Source organism: Lethenteron reissneri, chromosome 2, assembly GCF_015708825.2.
Source record: "Lethenteron reissneri isolate LAM-NWPU_2019-01 chromosome 2, ASM1570882v1, whole genome shotgun sequence".
NCBI classification, from domain to species: Eukaryota; Metazoa; Chordata; class Hyperoartia; order Petromyzontiformes; family Petromyzontidae; genus Lethenteron; species Lethenteron reissneri.
The window spans coordinates 14,255,248-14,274,287 of NC_083780.1; the positions used below are offsets into that span (position 1 = coordinate 14,255,248).

Genomic DNA, 19,040 nt, shown 5'->3' on the forward strand with positions numbered 1-19,040 from the left:
AGCTGTGGTAAATTTGTTGTAGTTTGTGGTAAATTTGCGCTGCTTTGTGTCTAAATATGCGGCACTTTGCTGTTAATCTGCGGTACATTGCAGTAATTTCCTTGACCGCATCGCACCACGCCGGTCAGTACGGGTTCGACGAAGGGCAGGGACTCACAGACAGACAGACGTGGGAGCATATAAGTACAGCACAACTCATGTGGAGCCCTCTGCGGTGCCCCGCAGTCACCTATGGCAACGTGGCGCGTGGCGGTCACCCATCCCAGCAGTGTCCAGGCTCAAGTCCCGCTGAGACCGCAACATCGGACGAGTTGGGGCGCAATTCCGACTTGACGTGGCCAATCGGCCACCGCTGTGGCACACCCGGGCGATGTCGGCCAGCCCGTGCATCGTTAATCCATCGCAACGGGCATCGTTTGTTAAAGCACGTGGGTCCATGGACCCGCGTCAACACTCCATGTACCGTAAGAGTCGATGCGTGGGATCGAATTCCCATTGGGTCTCTCCCTCCTCCTCTCTGTTTCTCTCTCGAGGAGCGCAAACGTGGGATGTCCTCGCTTAATGCGTCTTCGCTACAACGCGGTGGCTCTTCTTCTTCTTCTACCCGGGAACGCTTTTCGCGCAGCGCGGGACGCCCAGCGCCGTCACGGTGCGGTTTCTGAGCGGTCGACGACGAACTACTTTCTTGAGCTGCGAGGCTGTGCGGAATGATGCAGTACGTGGGTACGGCGCGTGGAATGGATACGGTACGTGGAATGGCACGGCGCGTGGAATGGCACGGCGCGTGGAATGGCACGGCGCGTGGAATGGATACGGCACGTGGAATGGCACGGTACGTGGAATGGCACGGCGCGTGGAATGGATACGGTACGTGGAATGGCACGGCGCGTGGAATGGATACGGTACGTGGAATGGCACGGCGCGTGGAATGGATACGGTACGTGGAATGGATACGGTACGTGGAATGGCACGGCGCGTGGAATGGATACGGTACGTGGAATGGATACGGCACGTGGAATGGATACGGTACGTGGAATGGATACGGTACGTGGAATGGCAGGACACGTGGAGTGGCACGGCACGTGGAATGAAACAGTACACGGCGGCGTCCCCTCATCCCAGACCTTTGTCCCGCCATGTGATGTCGAGTTGAAAGTGCGAACGTGGTTCGGTAATTGCTCGCTTCACGTCGCGACAGCTCGCGCGACAACATGGTGGACGCCACACGCATGGCTGACGCCAGAACTCAGTGTGTACCGGTGGGACACTGATGACTCGATAATCACGCGTTTACTCTGCATTACAGCATTGCTGCTAAACAAAAAGACTGAACATTGACATCGATTCTTTTTGCCACTGAGATATCCATTCAATGCTGCTCTTTTATGTTTTTAATTCGTGTTTTCGTACCTTCGTCTAACTTAGCTCAAACCTACCGTAAATCACGTGACTTTTGTTGCCCCCCCCCCGACTCTGATACCTCCACTCTTTCCGCCCCCTGTGAAAACAGACGCTGCTCCTTCGTGCAGTAGCGTCGAGGGCAGTGCTTCGTAACCTGGGGTGCACGCAACCCCTGGGGGGAGTGCGAGATGCCCTTTCTGGGGGTGCGAGACATGGACAGAATTGTTTAGGTGAATCATCGAAAACACAAATTGAACACGGGCACGTAAGTTACAACTTTGTTTCATCACACCCGATGTACTTATTAACATTTAACATTTGTTTAAACGATTGAGAATGAAAGGGGTGCAGCAAGGCTGCAGGAAAGGGTTAGAACCACTGCTCTAGGCCCTTTGGCAGGCTCTTCGTCCCTATCCTCGCCTTTTCCCCTGACTCTTTGCTCCAGTTTTTACATTCCATTTCCACCCCTTTCCTCTTATTTCCCATTATTTCTCTTCTGTCTTCCCCTTGTCCCGTTTCCTTTGTCTATATTCATTAATTACATCCTTGACGCTACTCCCCATTCTGTAGTGTAGCCACCGGTACAGCAGTTGCGAGTTCTAGTTTGTATGTATGTAGAACTTCTATAGGAATTAAAACTCAAAACTAAACTATTTAATAATTTACCACGTATGGTCCACTGAGCTACATTGCTCTTTTTCAGAAGCGACCTGGTCATAAATGATAGCTCAACGAAGTGGCTTATCGTCACGTGTAAATGTATACTATCCAAGTACTCAAAACGGATCTTGGTTCTAAATGTGGAGGGCAAACCCTGAGGACTCGGAGACAAATACACGCGTCCACGGGGAGCGAGACACGCAAACTTCAAATGTACAGGCGTCAGGGTCAGAATCGACCCCACGACCTCCTATATACCAGGCGAGGGAATGCCCCTCATCCAGCAGTGGATAGACCAAAGGGCTGTACACGCACAAACCTGCCGGCTCGTTACAATCAAGCGGGGATTCAGAACTCTGCGCTTGTTAAAAAAGAATTTCCCAACGCCGCACGCCTCGCGAGGCCACGTGGGGTTGGTCCGCAGCGCCGCAACTGCCGAGACTTCACGGATGGGGCTCATGGTACCAGAGCACTTCACGTTATCAACTCCCCCATAGCCCGCTGGATTCACGATGCTTGCGTGCTGCACAATCCAGTTCTTCAGATAAAGGATGTCTGAACACTCGCAGTCCCAGGGGTTCGGACGTGTAGATTATTTCGAGTATTTTGCTACATGATACCGCCACTTTGGTTAATAGCTCAGTGCGCTTTTCCTGGTAAGATTTTATCAAATTAAATTTAGGCCATACGGAGGATCTTTGTCTTCGTGTCATATTAAATTGTCAATACGGTACTGAGGTTATCACTATCGAGGTGATTCCATCCTTAAGCCAAGTAAACACCTCGTGCACATCTTCACACAGTACCTGTGGTGAACATGCAAACAAAACAACGCCTATTATATTTTGATACTGCCCAGGGAGGTCCCATGATAATGATTAAGTCCGTTCGTTTCTCAGTCCGCTTGGCCTGGTGAGGGTGGCGGCGGCGGCAGCGTGTTGGGTAGTCGGGCGGTCCAGACTCTGTGAAATGTGATTATGCACGGCCCATGCGCTCCTCTCTACAGAGCCATGGGGGCGCGGGGTGGTGGTGGGGAACAAACCAAAATGTTGAACCGTGCACCGCGAGTCTAATCGCAGCCTCTGGTCGACGCAGATGTCCCCAGCGGGGGTTCGCTTTTAGCCGGTGCCCACTTCCCGCATCGTCCGTCACAGCCGAGCGCCGGTGAATTGAAGCGCAGACCCCCGAATCGAGTTCCACGTGCGCGGGTTCTCGTATTCAGCGCTGCGACGCGCGCCCATCGGTGTCGGTTCTGTATTAGCAGAAAAAAAAATCGAACTTCGTTTTTTTTATATCAGTGCAAGCGTTTAAAATAATTAAATAAAACACTGCATGCGATGGTCACTAAAATTAACTTTGACAAATTCGGGAAGTGAGTGAAATAAGTGTGTGTGTGCTTAGATTGTGGTGTTTGTGGTGTGTGGGGAGCGGTGGCGTAGCGGTTAGTGCGTTGCGCTAAGAACCCAGCGACCCGAGTTTGATTCCAGCTCATGGCCAACACCGGTGACGATTACACCGGTCTACAGCCAAAATGCTTCCGAAATAAATGTAGTCCAACTTAACTTATTGTGGTTCACTGAGAATGAAAATTGTTGATTGTCTCTAGTTGTCAAGCGATGCTACTGGGTCAGTATTCACGACCCTTGACTTGGGAATGGCGGAGGATAAGCGAGTTAGAAAGGGAACAGGTCTCAATTTAAACCATAAATTACTCAAATACATTTTTGACTGGATCTATGAATAAATCTATGACTGGATTTGGACAGTACTTGTTTTTTGAGCAAAACAATGAATGAAGTGAGCTCAACCTGGTATTGCATCATGATATGAATTGCGATTTTAAAGCTTTCGTGACTGCAGGGATTCATCTTCTTGGTTCTTTCGGTAAAGTCACGTAGAAGGGAGATAATAAAATAATAAAAATAAAACATAATAAAATAATACAATTCTCACGACGTTTCGGCCACAACGCAAGCAGCCGTCCTCAGGTGAAGAACAGGTCTGTCGGAAAGACAGCGTCTGAGATTCATTCAGACGCGTGCTCGAGAAGAGATGGTGCTAATGCGATAGAGGAGGATGCAGAGCTGAGTGGACTTGCCGATGATTGTTACCAGCGGTGACATGATCGGCCTCTGTGGAGGAGGAAGCTCGTGACGGACGCGACTGGGCAGTGCCAGGCTAGGTGCACTTTGAGGCTCCTTGTGCAGTGGGGAGGGACAGTAGTCCTCCAGCAAGGAGCGACGCTCACAACAACGAGCGGAGCACCGGGGTGGTTAAAACGCAGCAAGTTGACAATGGGGAGCACAGGTGGTGCATCTGCCAGTCATCTCACCATTCTGGACATCTGTGAAAAAGAGCTTCATAGCTCATCGGATTCCTCTTGTAGTCTAAACAAAGATAGTGATTCTGATCTCAGTCAACCCACAGCACCTGGGTCTGTCCAGTGACCTCGTGCACCTAGCCTGGCACATGCCAACCCACAGCACCTGGGTCTGTCCCTTGACCTCGTGCACCTAGCCTGGCACATGCCAACCACAGCACCTGGGTCTGTCCCGTGACCTCGTGCACCTAGCCTGGCACATGCCAACCACAGCACCTGGGTCTGTCCCGTGACCTCGTGCACCTAGCCTGGCACATGCCAACCACAGCACCTGGGTCTGTCCCGTGACCTCGTGCACATAGCCTGGCACATGCCAACCACAGCACCTGGGTCTGTCCCGTGGCCTCGTGCACCTAGCCTGGCACATGCCAACCCATAGCACCTGGGTCTGTCGCGTGACCTCGTGCACCTAGCCTGGCACATGCCAACCCACAGCACCTGGGTCTGTCGCGTGACCTCGTGCACCTAGCCTGGCACATGCCAACCCACAGCACCTGGGTCTGTCCCGTGACCTCGTGCACCTAGCCTGGCACATGCCAATCCACAGCACCTGGGTCTGTCCCGTGGCCTTGTGCACCTAGCCTGGCACATGCCAACCCACAGCACCTGGGTTTGTCGCGTGACCTCGTGCACCTAGCCTGGCACATGCCAACCCACATCACCTGGGTCTATCCCGTGCCCTCTTCCTCCTAGCAGCAGCAGCAGCGGGTAGCGTTCCACAACTTCACTTCACAGCCTAACAGTGCGCCTAGCCTGGCATAAACTTTCTCAACCGCCCCTACTGGATGGACATCTGTAAGAAAAAAAAAGTGCTTCATAGCTCATCGGATTTCTCCAGTCTACAATCGCCGCAGGTGACGTCATCTCCCCATACCTATTCTGATGACGTCAAATTTTGGTTACACATCGTCGCGATGACGTCGCCGCCCCGTGCTTCTTCTGATGACGTGTTTTAAATGTAATAAATCGTCGCGATGACGTCACCATCCCACGCCTTTTCCAACAACGTCACATGTTTTAATCGTTGTGAAACATCATCGCGGTGACGCCACCGCCCCCCCCTCCCTCGTGCCCTTTTTTAATGACGTCACGTATTTTGTTGTTGGTGTTAAAACAATCGTCGCGATGACGTCACCCTGCCGCACGCTGTCCTCGCTCCATCGCCGCGGTGACGTCATCGCGGCTGCGCCGCCTTCGCCAGAGTCGGCGCTGAGGGGTGCGTGGGTGGCCGAGTTCGCGCCCTCGGTGCTGCCGCGAGTTCTCCCCTCGTCCTCCTCCTCCTCATCCTCCTCCTCATCCTCCTCGTCCTCATCCTCCTCTTCATCGACATCGCCGCTCGTCGTCGCCGAACGAGACTCACCACGCGTCTCCCACCATCGCCGCACGATGCCAGAGAAGCCCCTCAGGATGTGAGTTCACTCACTCCTCGCCGCCTCGTGCGGGCCTCGCCTCGCTTCGCGTGAAGGCGGCGGTGGTGGGGGTGGTGGTGGTGGTGAGGTGGTGTTGGTGGTGGTGAGGTGGTGGTGAGGTGGGAGTGGTGCTGGTGGTGGTGGTGGTGAGGTGGTGGTGGTGAGGTGGTGGTGGGGGTGAGGTGGTGGTGGTGGGGGTGGTGGTGGTGGTGTTAGTGGTGGTGAGGTGGTGGAGGTGTTGGTGGTGGGGGTGGTGGTGGTGGTGGTGTTGGTGAGGTGGTGGTGTTAGTGGTGGCGGTGGGGTGGTGGTGGTGGTGGTGGCGGTGGTGGTGGTGTTAGTGGTGTTGGTGGTGGCGGTGGTGAGGTGGTGTTAGTGGTAGCGGTGGGGTGGCGGTGAGGTGGTGGCGGTGGAGTTGGGGGTGGTGGTGGGGTGGTGTTAGTGGTGGTGGCGGTGGAGTGGTGGTGGTGATGTTGGTGGTGGTGGCGGTGGGGTGGTGTTAGTGGTTTTGGCGGATTGGCCTGTTGGTGGTGGCGGTGGTGGTGATTATAATCTGAATATTTAGACTGCGGGAGGAATCCGATAAGCTATGAAGCTTTTTTCCCCGAAATGTCCCAATCAGGTGGCACGGGGTCAGAACGTGAGGACAACAAACGGGTCATATGAGTGTACCTCGTGCGGCGGTGTGTTTCAGTTTCATTTATTAGGTACAGCCCTGTGAGCCATTCGCCTCTGGAATCGGGTGTAACCGCAACAAACAAAAACATGACCAAGAAAACATCTTGAAGTGACTAAGTGCAAACAGAAAAATCCAGGAAAAAACTGCTAAAAATCTTCCAGAAAAAGCACCGTACACCAACGCTGTGTGCAAAAATCCCAGTGGGATGCAAGTCAAACAACAACCACAAGACAACTTAGATTAAAGCCATCATTCTAACTCCGTACTACAACAAACAAAAATGGCCAAACCAAAAAAGTTTTCGAAATCACCAAAATAAAGCCATAAGCAATGTAACAATGATCATAGGAACTGTGACCGAAATTTCACAATTAACGACTTAAACAACGTCCCATCAAACATCGCCACGGGGGAGACAAAGGCGGCCGGGCGTGGTTCTGGCCACCCACCCCTCGTGTAGTGTGCCGGCCTTAATAGTGCTCGCTAACAGCACTTGCCCCTGCAGTCTGTGTAGGCTCTACGGGGGATATTTGTCTTTGTGGGTGACTTGGCTGCTATATATTTCCACGTGATGAATCGTTGAGCTATCATTTATGACCAAGTCTCTTTAGAAAAAGCTACGTAGCTTAAGAGTGGGCTTTACCTGGTCAAATAAAAAATAGTTTTAGTATATAACTTATTTCGCGCCGTACGTAGCCGACCGTGCTAATCGGAGGCGCGCGAAATGTTGCGAGACGTGGACACGCTCTGTGTGTTGTTGTGTTGTTGCAGCCTGGCGTGCGGAGACGTCAACGGCAGGATCGACACGCTCTACGGCAGAGTGAGAACGGTGCAGAAGAAGAGCGGCGACTTCGACGTGAGTCGCACGCCGGGGCGGTAACGAGCCCGGGCGCGAGTAGATTCGCTAGAGCCTAAGACTCCTGAACGCTTCCTAAAGGAAGATGCATTCGGCATTTATTTTTCTCCCGCGGAGAGAAGATGCAGTCCAGTGCCATTCAATACGACGCCGTGAAGCCACGGTGGAAGCGTGATCATTACTGCTTTATCATCCCGCTATTTCTATTTCACCAGGTAAGGCCTCGCTGAGCTGTGTAGCTCTTTTTCAGAAGCGACGTGGCCACAAACGAAAGCTCATCGAAGTGGCTTATCACGTAGAAATGTTTTGCAGCCAAACACTCTAAACGCGTGACGTTGATTCTAAATGTGGAGGGGAAAAAACTGGAGGACCCGGACAAAAATTCACGCGACCACGAGGGGAGAGACACAGCGAATTCCAAATATATAGCAGCGGGCGTCGTCAGGTTCAGGGATGGCACCCACGACCTCCTGCATACCGGGCGGCGAGGTATTCAGGTGGACGTTACCGCACCCCGAGTCACCATTTTCCCTGAGGTCTTCCCCCGTGGTCGCCGGACTCGCGGAGACCGCTCAAACAGCGCCCGTCTTGTGTCACTCTTTCCCCTCCACCCCCGCCGATATGTTTGTCCGAACCACATCGACAGCACTTAACATTCTGCCACATTCTCACCCGGACTTCGGCGAAGGCACCTCAAGTTCCAACTCGGGTGTTACGTCTCATTGAATGGTGCAGGTGAAAGGTAGCGGATTGAGTCTTCGTATTGCATTGGAGGTCGAGGTTTCTAATTGCGTTTTCTGATCGGTACCCCGTTCCTTTGCAGTTGCTGCTGTGCGTGGGGTCTTTCTTTGGAGCATCGGCCGAAGCGGAGCAAGAATGGGAGCCCTATAAGAATGGGGACAAGAAAGGTATGCCTGTAACGCTCGTTTAACACCAGCGTGTGACACTTCATCGATTAAAACAGAGACTTGGAAAGATGTGTAAAACATGACAGTGTGAGCTTTACATTTAGCACATTGTGAGCTGTTAGTTACAATCCAATTATATCGGTGACATTAAATAATAAAGCACCTGAATTAAAATTTTCGTGACTGCAGGAATTCATATTCTTGGTTCTTTCGGTAAAGTCACGTAGAGATGTTTTGTTTTTTGCTATTTTATTTAATTATTTTAAAATAAAAATAATACATTTTTTTAAAATGAGTTTTATTTTCTATCTACGTGACTTTACCGAAAGAACCAAGAATTTCGATGAAGCACCTGTTTATGATTGGACCTGATTGCTAGGATTGAACAGGGCCGTGTGACCCCGTTGCATACGAACAGAATAGGGATCGAGTGTCAAGCTGTAAAAGTGTCTCTGTAGCCACATATCTGTGGTTCCAGGTGTTGAGAATTATTTGTGATGATTGTGTTCCAGCCCCAATTCACACGTACATCCTTGGAGCAAACGACCAATCCACTGCCAAGTACTTCCCGGAGGTTGATGGGATGGAACTGGCTGAAAATATCACCTACTTGGGTACGTTACTTCTGTGTGTTTTAATTGTGTTATCACCCGTGGCGGTGATGAGTGGCGGCGGTGGTGGTGATAATGATAGTGGTGATGATGACGGTGGCGGTGTTGATTGTAAACTCATTTCTTTAGAACTGCTTTTTGTTTAGTTTTGTTGTCCTTCCCCCGCACCTCCAATTAGCACGATTGGCTACGTAGGGCGCGAAAGAAGTTCAACACACACGTAAATACCCTACAGCATCCCCCCCCCCACCTCTGCAGGCCGCAAGGGGGTGTTCACGGGCGCTTCTGGCCTGCAGATGGCTTACCTGAGTGGTGTGGAGGCTTCGGCGGGGGCGGCGGCGGGCCCGTCCCACACGTTTTCGCGCCGCGACGTTGTCTCGCTCACCGAGCCCCTCATCTCGGACGCCAAGTTCCGCGGCGTCGACATCCTCCTCACGTCGCCGTGGCCCGCCGGCGTCACCCAGTACGGCAACAAGCCGGTGAGGAGCTTGACGGTTTTAAAATAAATGAAAATGTTATTAGCAAATTTATTTTTTGAATTTAATTAACATTTTATTTATGACATTTTTATTTCGTTTAGGCTCTCATTTCATTTACATTTTATTTAAATTTAATTCACAAAACAAACCACGCTATTTTTTATTTTACCTGGTGAGGCTCACTGAGCTATATAGCTCTTTTTTAGAACCGACCTAACCGTCGCAAACGAAAGCTCAACGAAGTGGCGGCCTATCATCATCATGACGGGGAAATTCATGGAAGCAGCCAATTGCTCGAAACGCGTGACATGGATTTTGAATGTGGAGGAGAAAACCAGAGGAGCCGGAGAAAAATCCACTCAACCACGTGGAGAGAGAACACGCAAACTCCAAATATACAGCACGCGTCAGGGTCTGGATCGAACCCACGACCTCCTGTATACCAGGCGAGGTAGTTAACATCTCCTAACCACCGTGGCGCCCCTTTAAATCACAGTACCGGCCAAACTTCAACCGTTTGCACAATCGCTGCTGGAGGGAGGGGGGGGGCCCTTCATGCGACTCGGTGCAGGTGACCCCCGACCTACGACGGCTCGACTTGCGACCCCCCCCCCTCCTGCTTTTCCGACCTTTCTTATAGTAAGTAAGGCCCCCACAGTAACAACCACAGCTCGTATCTACGACCGCCTATCGACTCCTGCCCATGGTAAACTGGACTCCCATGGTAAACTGGACTCCCATGGTGAACTGAACTGCCATAATGAACTGGACTGCCATGGTGAACTGGATTGCCATAATGAACTGGACTGCCATAATGAACTGGACTGCCATAATGAACTGGACTGCCATAATGAACTGGACTGCCATGGTGAACTGGATTGCCATAATGAACTGGACTGCCATAATGAACTGGACTGCCATAATGAACTGGACTGCCATGGTGAACTGGATTGCCATAATGAACTGGACTGCCATGGTGAACTGGACTGCCATGGTGAACTGGACTCCCATGGTGAACTGGACTCCCATGGTGAACTGGACTGCCATGGTGAACTGAACTCCCATGGTGAACTGGACTGCCATAATGAGTTGGACTCCCATGGTGAAGTGGACTTCCATGGTCAGGCGGTCAGCAACAAAAATAACAAGAAGAGCCATTTTTTTCCGAATTTCACGAGCCGCACTGCACTCCTTAAAGAGCCACCGCGTGCGGCTCCGTAGCCGCATGTTGCCGACCCCTGCTCTAGCCCAGCGGCCGCGTTGTCTCTCTCGCTCTCTCTCTGCAGGAGGACGCGGAGGTGGCCTGCCGCGGCTCGCAAGCCGTGGCCGACCTGTGCCGCTGCCTCAAGCCGCGCTACCACTTTGCCGGCTTGGAGGGGGTGCACTACGAGAGGCTGCCCTTCAGGTGTGGGCGGAGGCGGGAGGGCATGGGGGGGGGAGTGGGTCAGGGAGCATGGGTGGGTGGGGAGAGGTGACATCGGGCACCATGGTGGCAAGATGTAAACTACCTCGCCTGGTATGCAGGAGGTCATGATCGCGTGGATTTTTCTCCGGGTCCTCTGGTGTTTCTCTCCACATTTTAGAATCAACGTGCGTTTCGAGTATTTGGCTGCTTTACATTTCCACATGATAAGCCACTTTGTTGAGCGATCATTTGTGGCCATGTCACTTCTGAAAAAGAGCTGTACTGCTCAGTGGGCCTTACCTGGTAAAATAAATAAAGTTTTTATATTTTTGACTTAAAACTTTCGTGATTGCAGGAATTCAAATTCTTGGTTCTTTCGGTAAAGTCGCGTAGATAGAATAAAATTTTTAAATAAAAAACAAAAACCACGACGTTTTGATCGCAATACAAGCGGTCGTCGTGTATCTACGTGACTTTACCGAAAGAACCAAGAATATAAAAGTTTTTTATAGTTTATAGAATCCCCTGAACACCTGGCTTTGACTCTGGGTTTCAGCCGCGCTCCTCGATTTAAACTGGGAGTTCTCAGCCGTAGCAGCCGGCGCCGTCTTTTTCCTGTCGGCGTGGCCGTCTGTCACAGGAATCACCGAGTGCTCCTGGAGGGAGCGCGCCACGTGACGCGCTTCATCGCGCTGGCGCCCGTGGGCAACGCCGCCAAGCGCAAGTACCTGTACGCCTTCACGGCGGCGCCCATGTGCCAGTTGGAGCCCGCCGAGCTGGTCCGCCAGCCTCCCGACGTCACCGAGAACCCCTTTGCCAAGTCGACGGCAAAGCAGCAGCAGCAGCGGCAGCAGCAGCAGCAGCGACCTCAGCACCAGCCACCGTCCTCCCAAGCGACAATGCAGGGCGAGGTGAAACGTCGACTCCGCACCCACCTCATGAGAACGCGCGCGTGTGTGCGCGCGTGCCATCAGTTGACCACACCTCCGATTAGCACGGTTGGCTACGTACGGTGCGAAAGAAGTTCAACGTACGTACGTACAAACGTGCACGAACGAAAGGCTAAAACTTACAGCCCCTGCCACTTGGGTATGAATTCCACCATGACCAACCTGGCACCGGATTGTTCAACGTTCTTTGTCGACGTTAAAGTGTTTTTATCCCCCGCTGGACAAGGGGGGGACGGGGGGTTGGACCTGGCCGCAAATGATAGCCCAACGGAAGTGGCTTATCACGTGGAAGCATATTTGGCATCCAAATAATCCGAAGTATACTAAACACGTCGGTGACATTTTTGAATGGAATCGGGCTGCGCGCGCGCGTTCTCTCCGCGGTCAAGAAAAAGCGCCGAGCGCATCTTCTTTCAGGAAACGGCGCAGCAGTTTTTCTTCGACCTCGCCCGCCCGCCGCCGAATCACGGGAGGGATCGCAAGCGGAGGTCCGACGGCCCCGGCGGGGGACACATGCCCGCCCACGATGCCAAGCTCCCGCGAAAACCACGTGCGTGAAAGCCACGGCGAACACCGGCGGATTGTCGTGGGGGAAAGGCGTGGTGTGACGACTCTTCTGTTGTCTTACGGCGAGGAAGGAGGGACGCGTGCACCAGGTTACGGTTCTAGACCCGGCCACCTTTTCCATGTGTTCTCCCCCCCCCCCTGTTCTACATGAGTTTCCTCCGGTCTCTGGTTTTCTCGCATAGCTCAACATGAAACCACACGACGTCACTGGTATTGGCCATACATCCCAATGCTGGAAAATTTCCCACAAATAACTTGACATCGCCCCCCTACTGTGAATAATTGGCAGGACCCTCCGTAGTGGGCACCATCGGTGGCTAGGCGATGTTCACTACCTCGCCTGGTATGCAGAATGTCGTGGGTTTGATAACGACCCTGACGCCTGCTGCTGTATATTTGGAGTTTGCAGTCTCTCCCCGTGGTCGCATGGATTTTTCTCCGGGTCCTTCGGTTTTTCCCTCCCCATTTAGAAACACGCGTTGAGAGTATTTGGCCGCTTTGAATTTCCACGTAAAAGGACATGTTGTTGAGACATCTTTTGTTGTCAGGTCCCTTCTAAAAAAGAGCTATACAGCTCAGGGTGGCTTACCTGGTAAAATACAAATAGTTATATTGATATATTATTTTTTATTTTATTTTTCTACCTACGTGACTTTACCGAAAGAACCAAAGAGTATGGATTCCTGCAGTCACGAAAGCTTCAAATCAAGATTAAATAGTTATTTATTTGTAAAAAGAGTCTTGACGATCAGTGAATCATTTCTGCATAAATAACCATAATTACAAACATTTGAATGTTTTTTATTTGTTTTATTATTTGATTAAAATTGCCTGCATTTAATATCCCTGGAATGTCCCTGATCCGATCTTGTCAACCCTTATACCAATGCCTACCTTATTACAGACCAATTGAGACCTTATTGGTCACCCCGTGCCCCTTATAAATAACAATGTTTATCCTTCAAAGTCCCATCACAGGGGAGAAACACAAACAACATTTTTTTGCCCATATTGACATGGCTGTACGCGTATGGACCTGAAGCCAAAGCAGGGTTGAGCCTGGATGGAGCATGGATGGGCAGCCGCCGTGCACAACAAGTGTGAGAGGCTACGCGGTTGTGTTGAGGGCAGCATTGCTTTTCTGAAACATAGAAGTGTAAGTTTCCGATCGTGTTTCCGTTATTAACGCAGTGCAAGTTTTCTGCGTCGTTGAATTCCCGTTATCATTACTCTTGATTTTATTTTGTGTTGCAGCTCAGCCGACGGGACCGTGTTGGTTCTGCCTGGCCAGCCCAGATGTGGAGAAGCACCTGGTCGTTAGTATCGGCACGCACGTGAGTACGCGCACACACACACTCTCACACACTCTCACACACGCACACACACGCACGCACACACTCTCACGCACGCACACAATCTCACACAACAACAACAACCGCCATTCGCCACTAAGTGGCGGTGACGTCACCACGATGCTTGTGCCAGGCCAAGTGCACCTTGAGGCCACGTGAAGTGTCGAAAGCCCGCTGGCAGGAGGTCACGGGGCAGACCCAGGTGCCACTGGTCGACTGACCGAGCTGACCGAGATGACTGGCTGATGCACCACCTGTGCCCCCTACTGTGCCAACTTGCTGTGCTTTAGCCACTCGGCGCTCTGCTCGTTGTTGTGAGCGTCGCTCCTCTGCCCTCCATTGTTGCTGGAGGGTGACTCCTTCCAACTGCGCAGTAGCGTACTTCACGAGCCTCCACACACGCACACACACGTAGACACTTGCTCCCCCTGCCACTCGGACAATGCCGGTGACCTCACATGCCTTGCAAAACAATATCACCTGCAATTGGCAAGTTGCCATTAGTTAATAAATGATAAATTGACCCTTTCACCGTTCCGAGACGTCTACAAGTTGCAGGGTGGTTGTCCCGTTCGCCGTTGAATCTTAGAACACGCAAGAGATGCGTAGCGCATCTATGATAGCTGGCGGCACACTGTGCCACGTGCCCTTCTGCACGGCCTTGTGGGAGCCTTGTTACATCATTGCCGATTATCTGAAGCGATCCCAGGGCTCCTCTCAATCGACTCGGTGACTTTACCGAAAGAACCAAGAAGAAAAAAAAAAGTGGGTGATGTTTTTTATTTATTTTCCTTTTTCCTCCCCCCCGGCACAAGCGACAAGAAATCCAGCGGAGAGTCCCTCGCGATTGATTTGACGCGCCGACGTTCCCCTCCCTGCCCCCCCACACCCCCCCCCCCTTCGGCCCCGTTGCCGTTTGCGCCCGCCGGCGGGGGCGGGGCGACGCCCGCAGGTGTACGTGGCGCTCGCCAAGGGCGGCCTGGCGCGGGACCACGTGCTGGTGGCGCCCGTGGCGCACCACGCCAGCACGGTCGACCTGCCCGAGGAGGCGGCCGTCGAAATGCGCAGCTACCTCGACGCCCTGCGGCGGTTTCACTCGGCGCGGCGCCAGCGCTGCGTCGTCTTCGAGCGCAACTACCGCTCGATGCACCTGCAGCTGCAGGTGCGTGCCCGCTAGTCTGTCTGTGGGCGGGTGGGCGGGTGTGTGGGGAGCGGTGGTGGAGTGGTCGTGTAGGTGGGTAAAGCGACGGGGAGCAGTTGGCGGAGAGATATGCGCGTGTAGATAGGTACGTGCTTGTGTGTGTGGTGCGTGTCAGTTTAACAGGAGGCCTGTGTCGGGTGGTGGCGGGTTTAATGACACAATTATGCAGTCTAACCCAAAAACCTCTATAATGGTGTGTGTGTCTTTTGAGCAGCAGCGTAGAGGGTTGACGCGTTGCACTACGAAACCCAGCGACCCGAGTTCGATTCCCGCTCACAGCCAACACTAGTGGCGATTATCTGAACCGGTCCTCGGGCCCTCCCCTAGGTCGACTCAGCCTCAAATGAGTACCTGGTGCGGTGTGTAATCATCGCCACTGGCCACCCACCCGCTTGTGTGCCGTGCCGGCCTTCATAGGTGCTCGCTAACAGCACTTGCCTCAACAGTTCGTTAAGGCTATAAGGGGGATCTTTGTCTTTGGGTGTGTGGGTGTTCGGGGAACAGGAAGATGTGCACCTGAGTGGAGATGTGGGGGAGGACAAGAAACTAAAGACAAAGCAGTTATAAAGAAATTAGTTTTCAATCTAGACTTCGAAGTACACAGCTCCCAGTGGCATCCTAATATCGGAATGCAAAGCGTTCCAGACGGCCGCAGAAGCGCATCTGAAAGCTCGCGATGATGCGATGACGACCGTCTTTGTGCGATGGCTTAGCCAAAAGAGCCGCCGCTGCTACGAGAATGACGGCCGGAGTTTGCGTGATGATGGCTTATGCTCAGCAAAATAGGACAGTCTGCCCACAGGTGAATAATAACACCAACAACAACAATAATAACAACAGTAACAACAGCAGCGGGAGCACTGCGTCGTGGTTGACCATCTCTTCGCCGAGCCTGCTGAGCCACAGTCTGGGCGTGCGGTCACCACGCAGATTTAACGAGCGTCCGCCGTGAACCGTCCGGAGCCGTCGTTCGGAGCCAGCGGCAGCTCCTTCGCCACGGCGGCGCCACACTCGCCCGCTGGCGAGACCCAGCGGCGTAAGCGCCGTTTTACTCTCGTTAGTTTAAGTCCGATGCCTCGCGAGGGTTGCACCCCGTGGCTTGTGACGATCTCCAACGACTGAGGGGCCCAACCGCCCCGATGATGCACAAAAAAACCCTCTCCCGTTCTCGCTCGAATGCGATTCGCGATCGTGACAACCGGGTTCACCGCGCATCTCGGGATTGATAAGCGCCATACCAGTGCCAGACTACGGTGGCGAGATGTTAACTACCTCGCCTGGTATATAGGAGGTAGTGGGTTCTATCCCGACCCTGATGACTATATATTTTGAGTTTAACTGCTATAAATGTCCACGTGATAACCCGAATTCGTTGTGCTATCATTTGTGGGCAGGTCGTTTCGGAAAAAGAGCTTCATAGCTGAGTGGGCCTTACCTGGTAAAATAGAAATAATTTAGAATTTGTTTGATAGTTTATAGACTCTGCTGAGAACCTGCCTTTGACTGTGGTTTTCATTTTAGTTTACTACACTAACCTTTGGTGAACTGTGGGCTGACAAAAAGGCTCCATCATCATTATTATCATTAGAACTGAAATTTTCTCCCGCACTGCGTCTGTTGTTGTTGTTGTTGTCATTGTGTGCCGCATGTGCAGGTGGTGGGCGTCCCGGAGCAGCGCTGCAGCACGGACGAGATCAAGGAGGTGTTCGTGCAGCAGGGAGCCGAGAACCAGATGGAGCTCCTGGAGTTGCCCGAGCGGAGCGAACTGAAGCAGGTGAACCGTGTGGGCGCAGTCGTGGAAGTGACCGCTTCACTCCGTAGGGGAGGTCATTAAGCATGCGATGATTGACTCTCCTCCCTCCCCTCGTCAAAAACTATTTTATAAACCAGGTAAAGGTGAGCTTTGGCGCTGTTTCACCAAAAATGACCTGGCTATCGTTAGTGATGGCTCGATCATCGCGTGAAAGTTTATAGCAGCCAAACACACGCGGAAAGTACGTCGATTTCTAAATGTGGAGGGAAAAACCGGAGCACCCAGAGAGAAATCTACGCGACCACGGAGAGAGAGAGACACCACAAACTCCAAGTATACAGCAGCAGGCGTCGGGGTCGGGATGGAACCCACGGCCTCCTGCATAACAGACGAGGGAAATAACACTCACTAAGTACACTCACTACGTACACTCACTAAGTACACTCTCTAAGTACACTCACTAAGTACACTCACTAAGTACACTCACACACACCCCTAGCCCCCACCCCAGTCAAATGTCCATATTGACGTGTTGGCGAGCATTTCTTCTCGTCTAACTTTCAGGCACACATACTTCACCAAGGCTCCGTTGAGAACGACGGGGCGAGCAGGTGACGGATGCCAGCGTCATGCGATTGGTTTCGTCAACATGTGGATGTGGTTCGGGGGTTTGAGGCTGAGCGATAACTGTGCGCGTGCTCGTTGTGCGAGCGGGGCAGATCGTCGAGCCGGGAACGCCGTACTTCTACGCGGAGTTTGACAACGGGGAGAAATTGTTCCAGCGCATCAAGTCCCGCTTCCCGCTGCAGTTCGGAAGGTGAATTCCCGCACAACTCTCTCCACCACCTTAACACCTCGGAGCTTCGGGCTACATTTTTTTACGAGTACGGCGCGAAAGAAGTTCAACGTCACGTACGTTCAACGACATAAAGCGGTCGGTTCTCAGACATGTATATTGCGTGAACGTATCACTCCCCACGAGATCGAGTGATTTTCCTCTTAAGATATAGTCGGGTGACGTCTCACTGAACCCCCCGTTTGGCAAGTAACGCTGCAGCGGTTTAATCGTTTCGATACACGCGTAGGATCGCGTGCATTTATCGCTTACTTGACAGAGAAATTAATGAAATGCTCTCGGTACAGCTTGGTCAGTGGGACGAACACAACTTTATAAACGAGATGGAAAAAAACTACGAAAACGGAACATTGCAAGTGAGGTTAGCACAGTTGGCTACGTACGGTGTGAAAGAAGTTCAACATAACGTAACAACATTTTTTTAACACCATAGAGGGTTTTGTGTTCTCGGGGAGTGTCTTGATTCCGCTGTGTGTGCCGCAGGGAGGTGCTGGCCAGTGAAGCCATCCTGAACATGCCGGATCGCGGTGACTGGCGTGCGTGCAAGAGTTCCCGCGAAGAGGAGGAGGGCATGGCCAAGGAGTTCCGCAAGGATTTCCAGCCGTTCGACTTCTCTCTCCTGGAGTAGGAAGGGATGCAGCTCCCTCTGCGACACCTGCGATTGTCCATGGGGACGGCAGGAGAGGCGTGGGGGGGAGTGTGGGTGGTAATATCCGTGTTGCCGGTTGTTGTTCAGTGTGCTCGCGAAAAATCGGAATTTTATTTTCTCTCCCGCTACCGGCGGGTCGAATCATCGGCTGCTCCATCGCAAACCTGTTGGAAAGTAAAACGGATTAACATTTAAAAAGCAATACAAAAAATTTAGGTGTCAACAATAAATGTTTTTATAACCTCATTGACATTGTTTTATCCGTGTTTTAAACTATTTGCTAAACTATTTGTATTTTAACCCCTCCATCGCCGCCCTCGTTCCCAATACACATCCACGTCTCGCACGCCTGGTCCAGGTGACGTCGGTGCCCTTTAACCCTTGACCCCCGTCTCGTGTATTCCCGTGCGTGTGATTGGTGCGTGTTATACTGAGTGCGGAGATTTCCTGTCTGCGTGGGGCGTGTGCGCGAGGGTGGCTCACAGATCCCTGACATGAGTACAGCACACGGGTGTGCCGGAGAGCCCAGCCCCAACATTGACCATCTTGAGTTCTTTGTGTTTACAACGAGCTTCATCAGGCGACAGCCACATCTGGCTCAGATTGTAAATGTTGTGGCTTGGCTCTCCCAACACCCCGGTTAGTGCTGTACTAGTGACGAATTGGCACGTTCTGTTTCCGTGACAACCCTTACTAGTTGGCTGTGTCGGGTGGTGGCGGTTTGAACGACGCATTTATATATTTACGTGTTCTAACCCAAAATCCTGTATTATGGATGATATTGTATTTTACCAGGTAAGACCCACTGAGCTATGTAGCTCTTTTTCAGAAGCCACCTGGCTATCACAAATGATAGCGCACCGAAGTAACTTATCACGTGCTAATTAATGTCAGCCAAATACTCTATAGCGAAGCTATTATTTTTA

The 19,040-nt window shown here is 52.1% G+C and overlaps 1 protein-coding gene across 1 annotated transcript; it reads left to right on the forward strand.

Annotated features, from left to right (window-relative positions):
* The first annotated feature begins 5,620 nt into the window (after nucleotides 1-5,620).
* Nucleotides 5,621-18,464, forward strand: CWF19L1 (CWF19 like cell cycle control factor 1). Its single transcript, XM_061549339.1, has 13 exons — nucleotides 5,621-5,850; nucleotides 7,299-7,383; nucleotides 8,207-8,291; nucleotides 8,804-8,905; nucleotides 9,161-9,381; nucleotides 10,668-10,786; nucleotides 11,427-11,697; nucleotides 12,154-12,286; nucleotides 13,558-13,637; nucleotides 14,608-14,817; nucleotides 16,511-16,630; nucleotides 17,329-17,426; nucleotides 17,949-18,464. The coding sequence occupies exons 1-13, from the start codon at nucleotides 5,828-5,830 to the stop codon at nucleotides 18,091-18,093; spliced, it is 1,692 nt and encodes a 563-aa protein (XP_061405323.1). The 5' UTR covers nucleotides 5,621-5,827; the 3' UTR covers nucleotides 18,094-18,464.
* The last annotated feature ends 576 nt before the right edge of the window (nucleotides 18,465-19,040 follow it).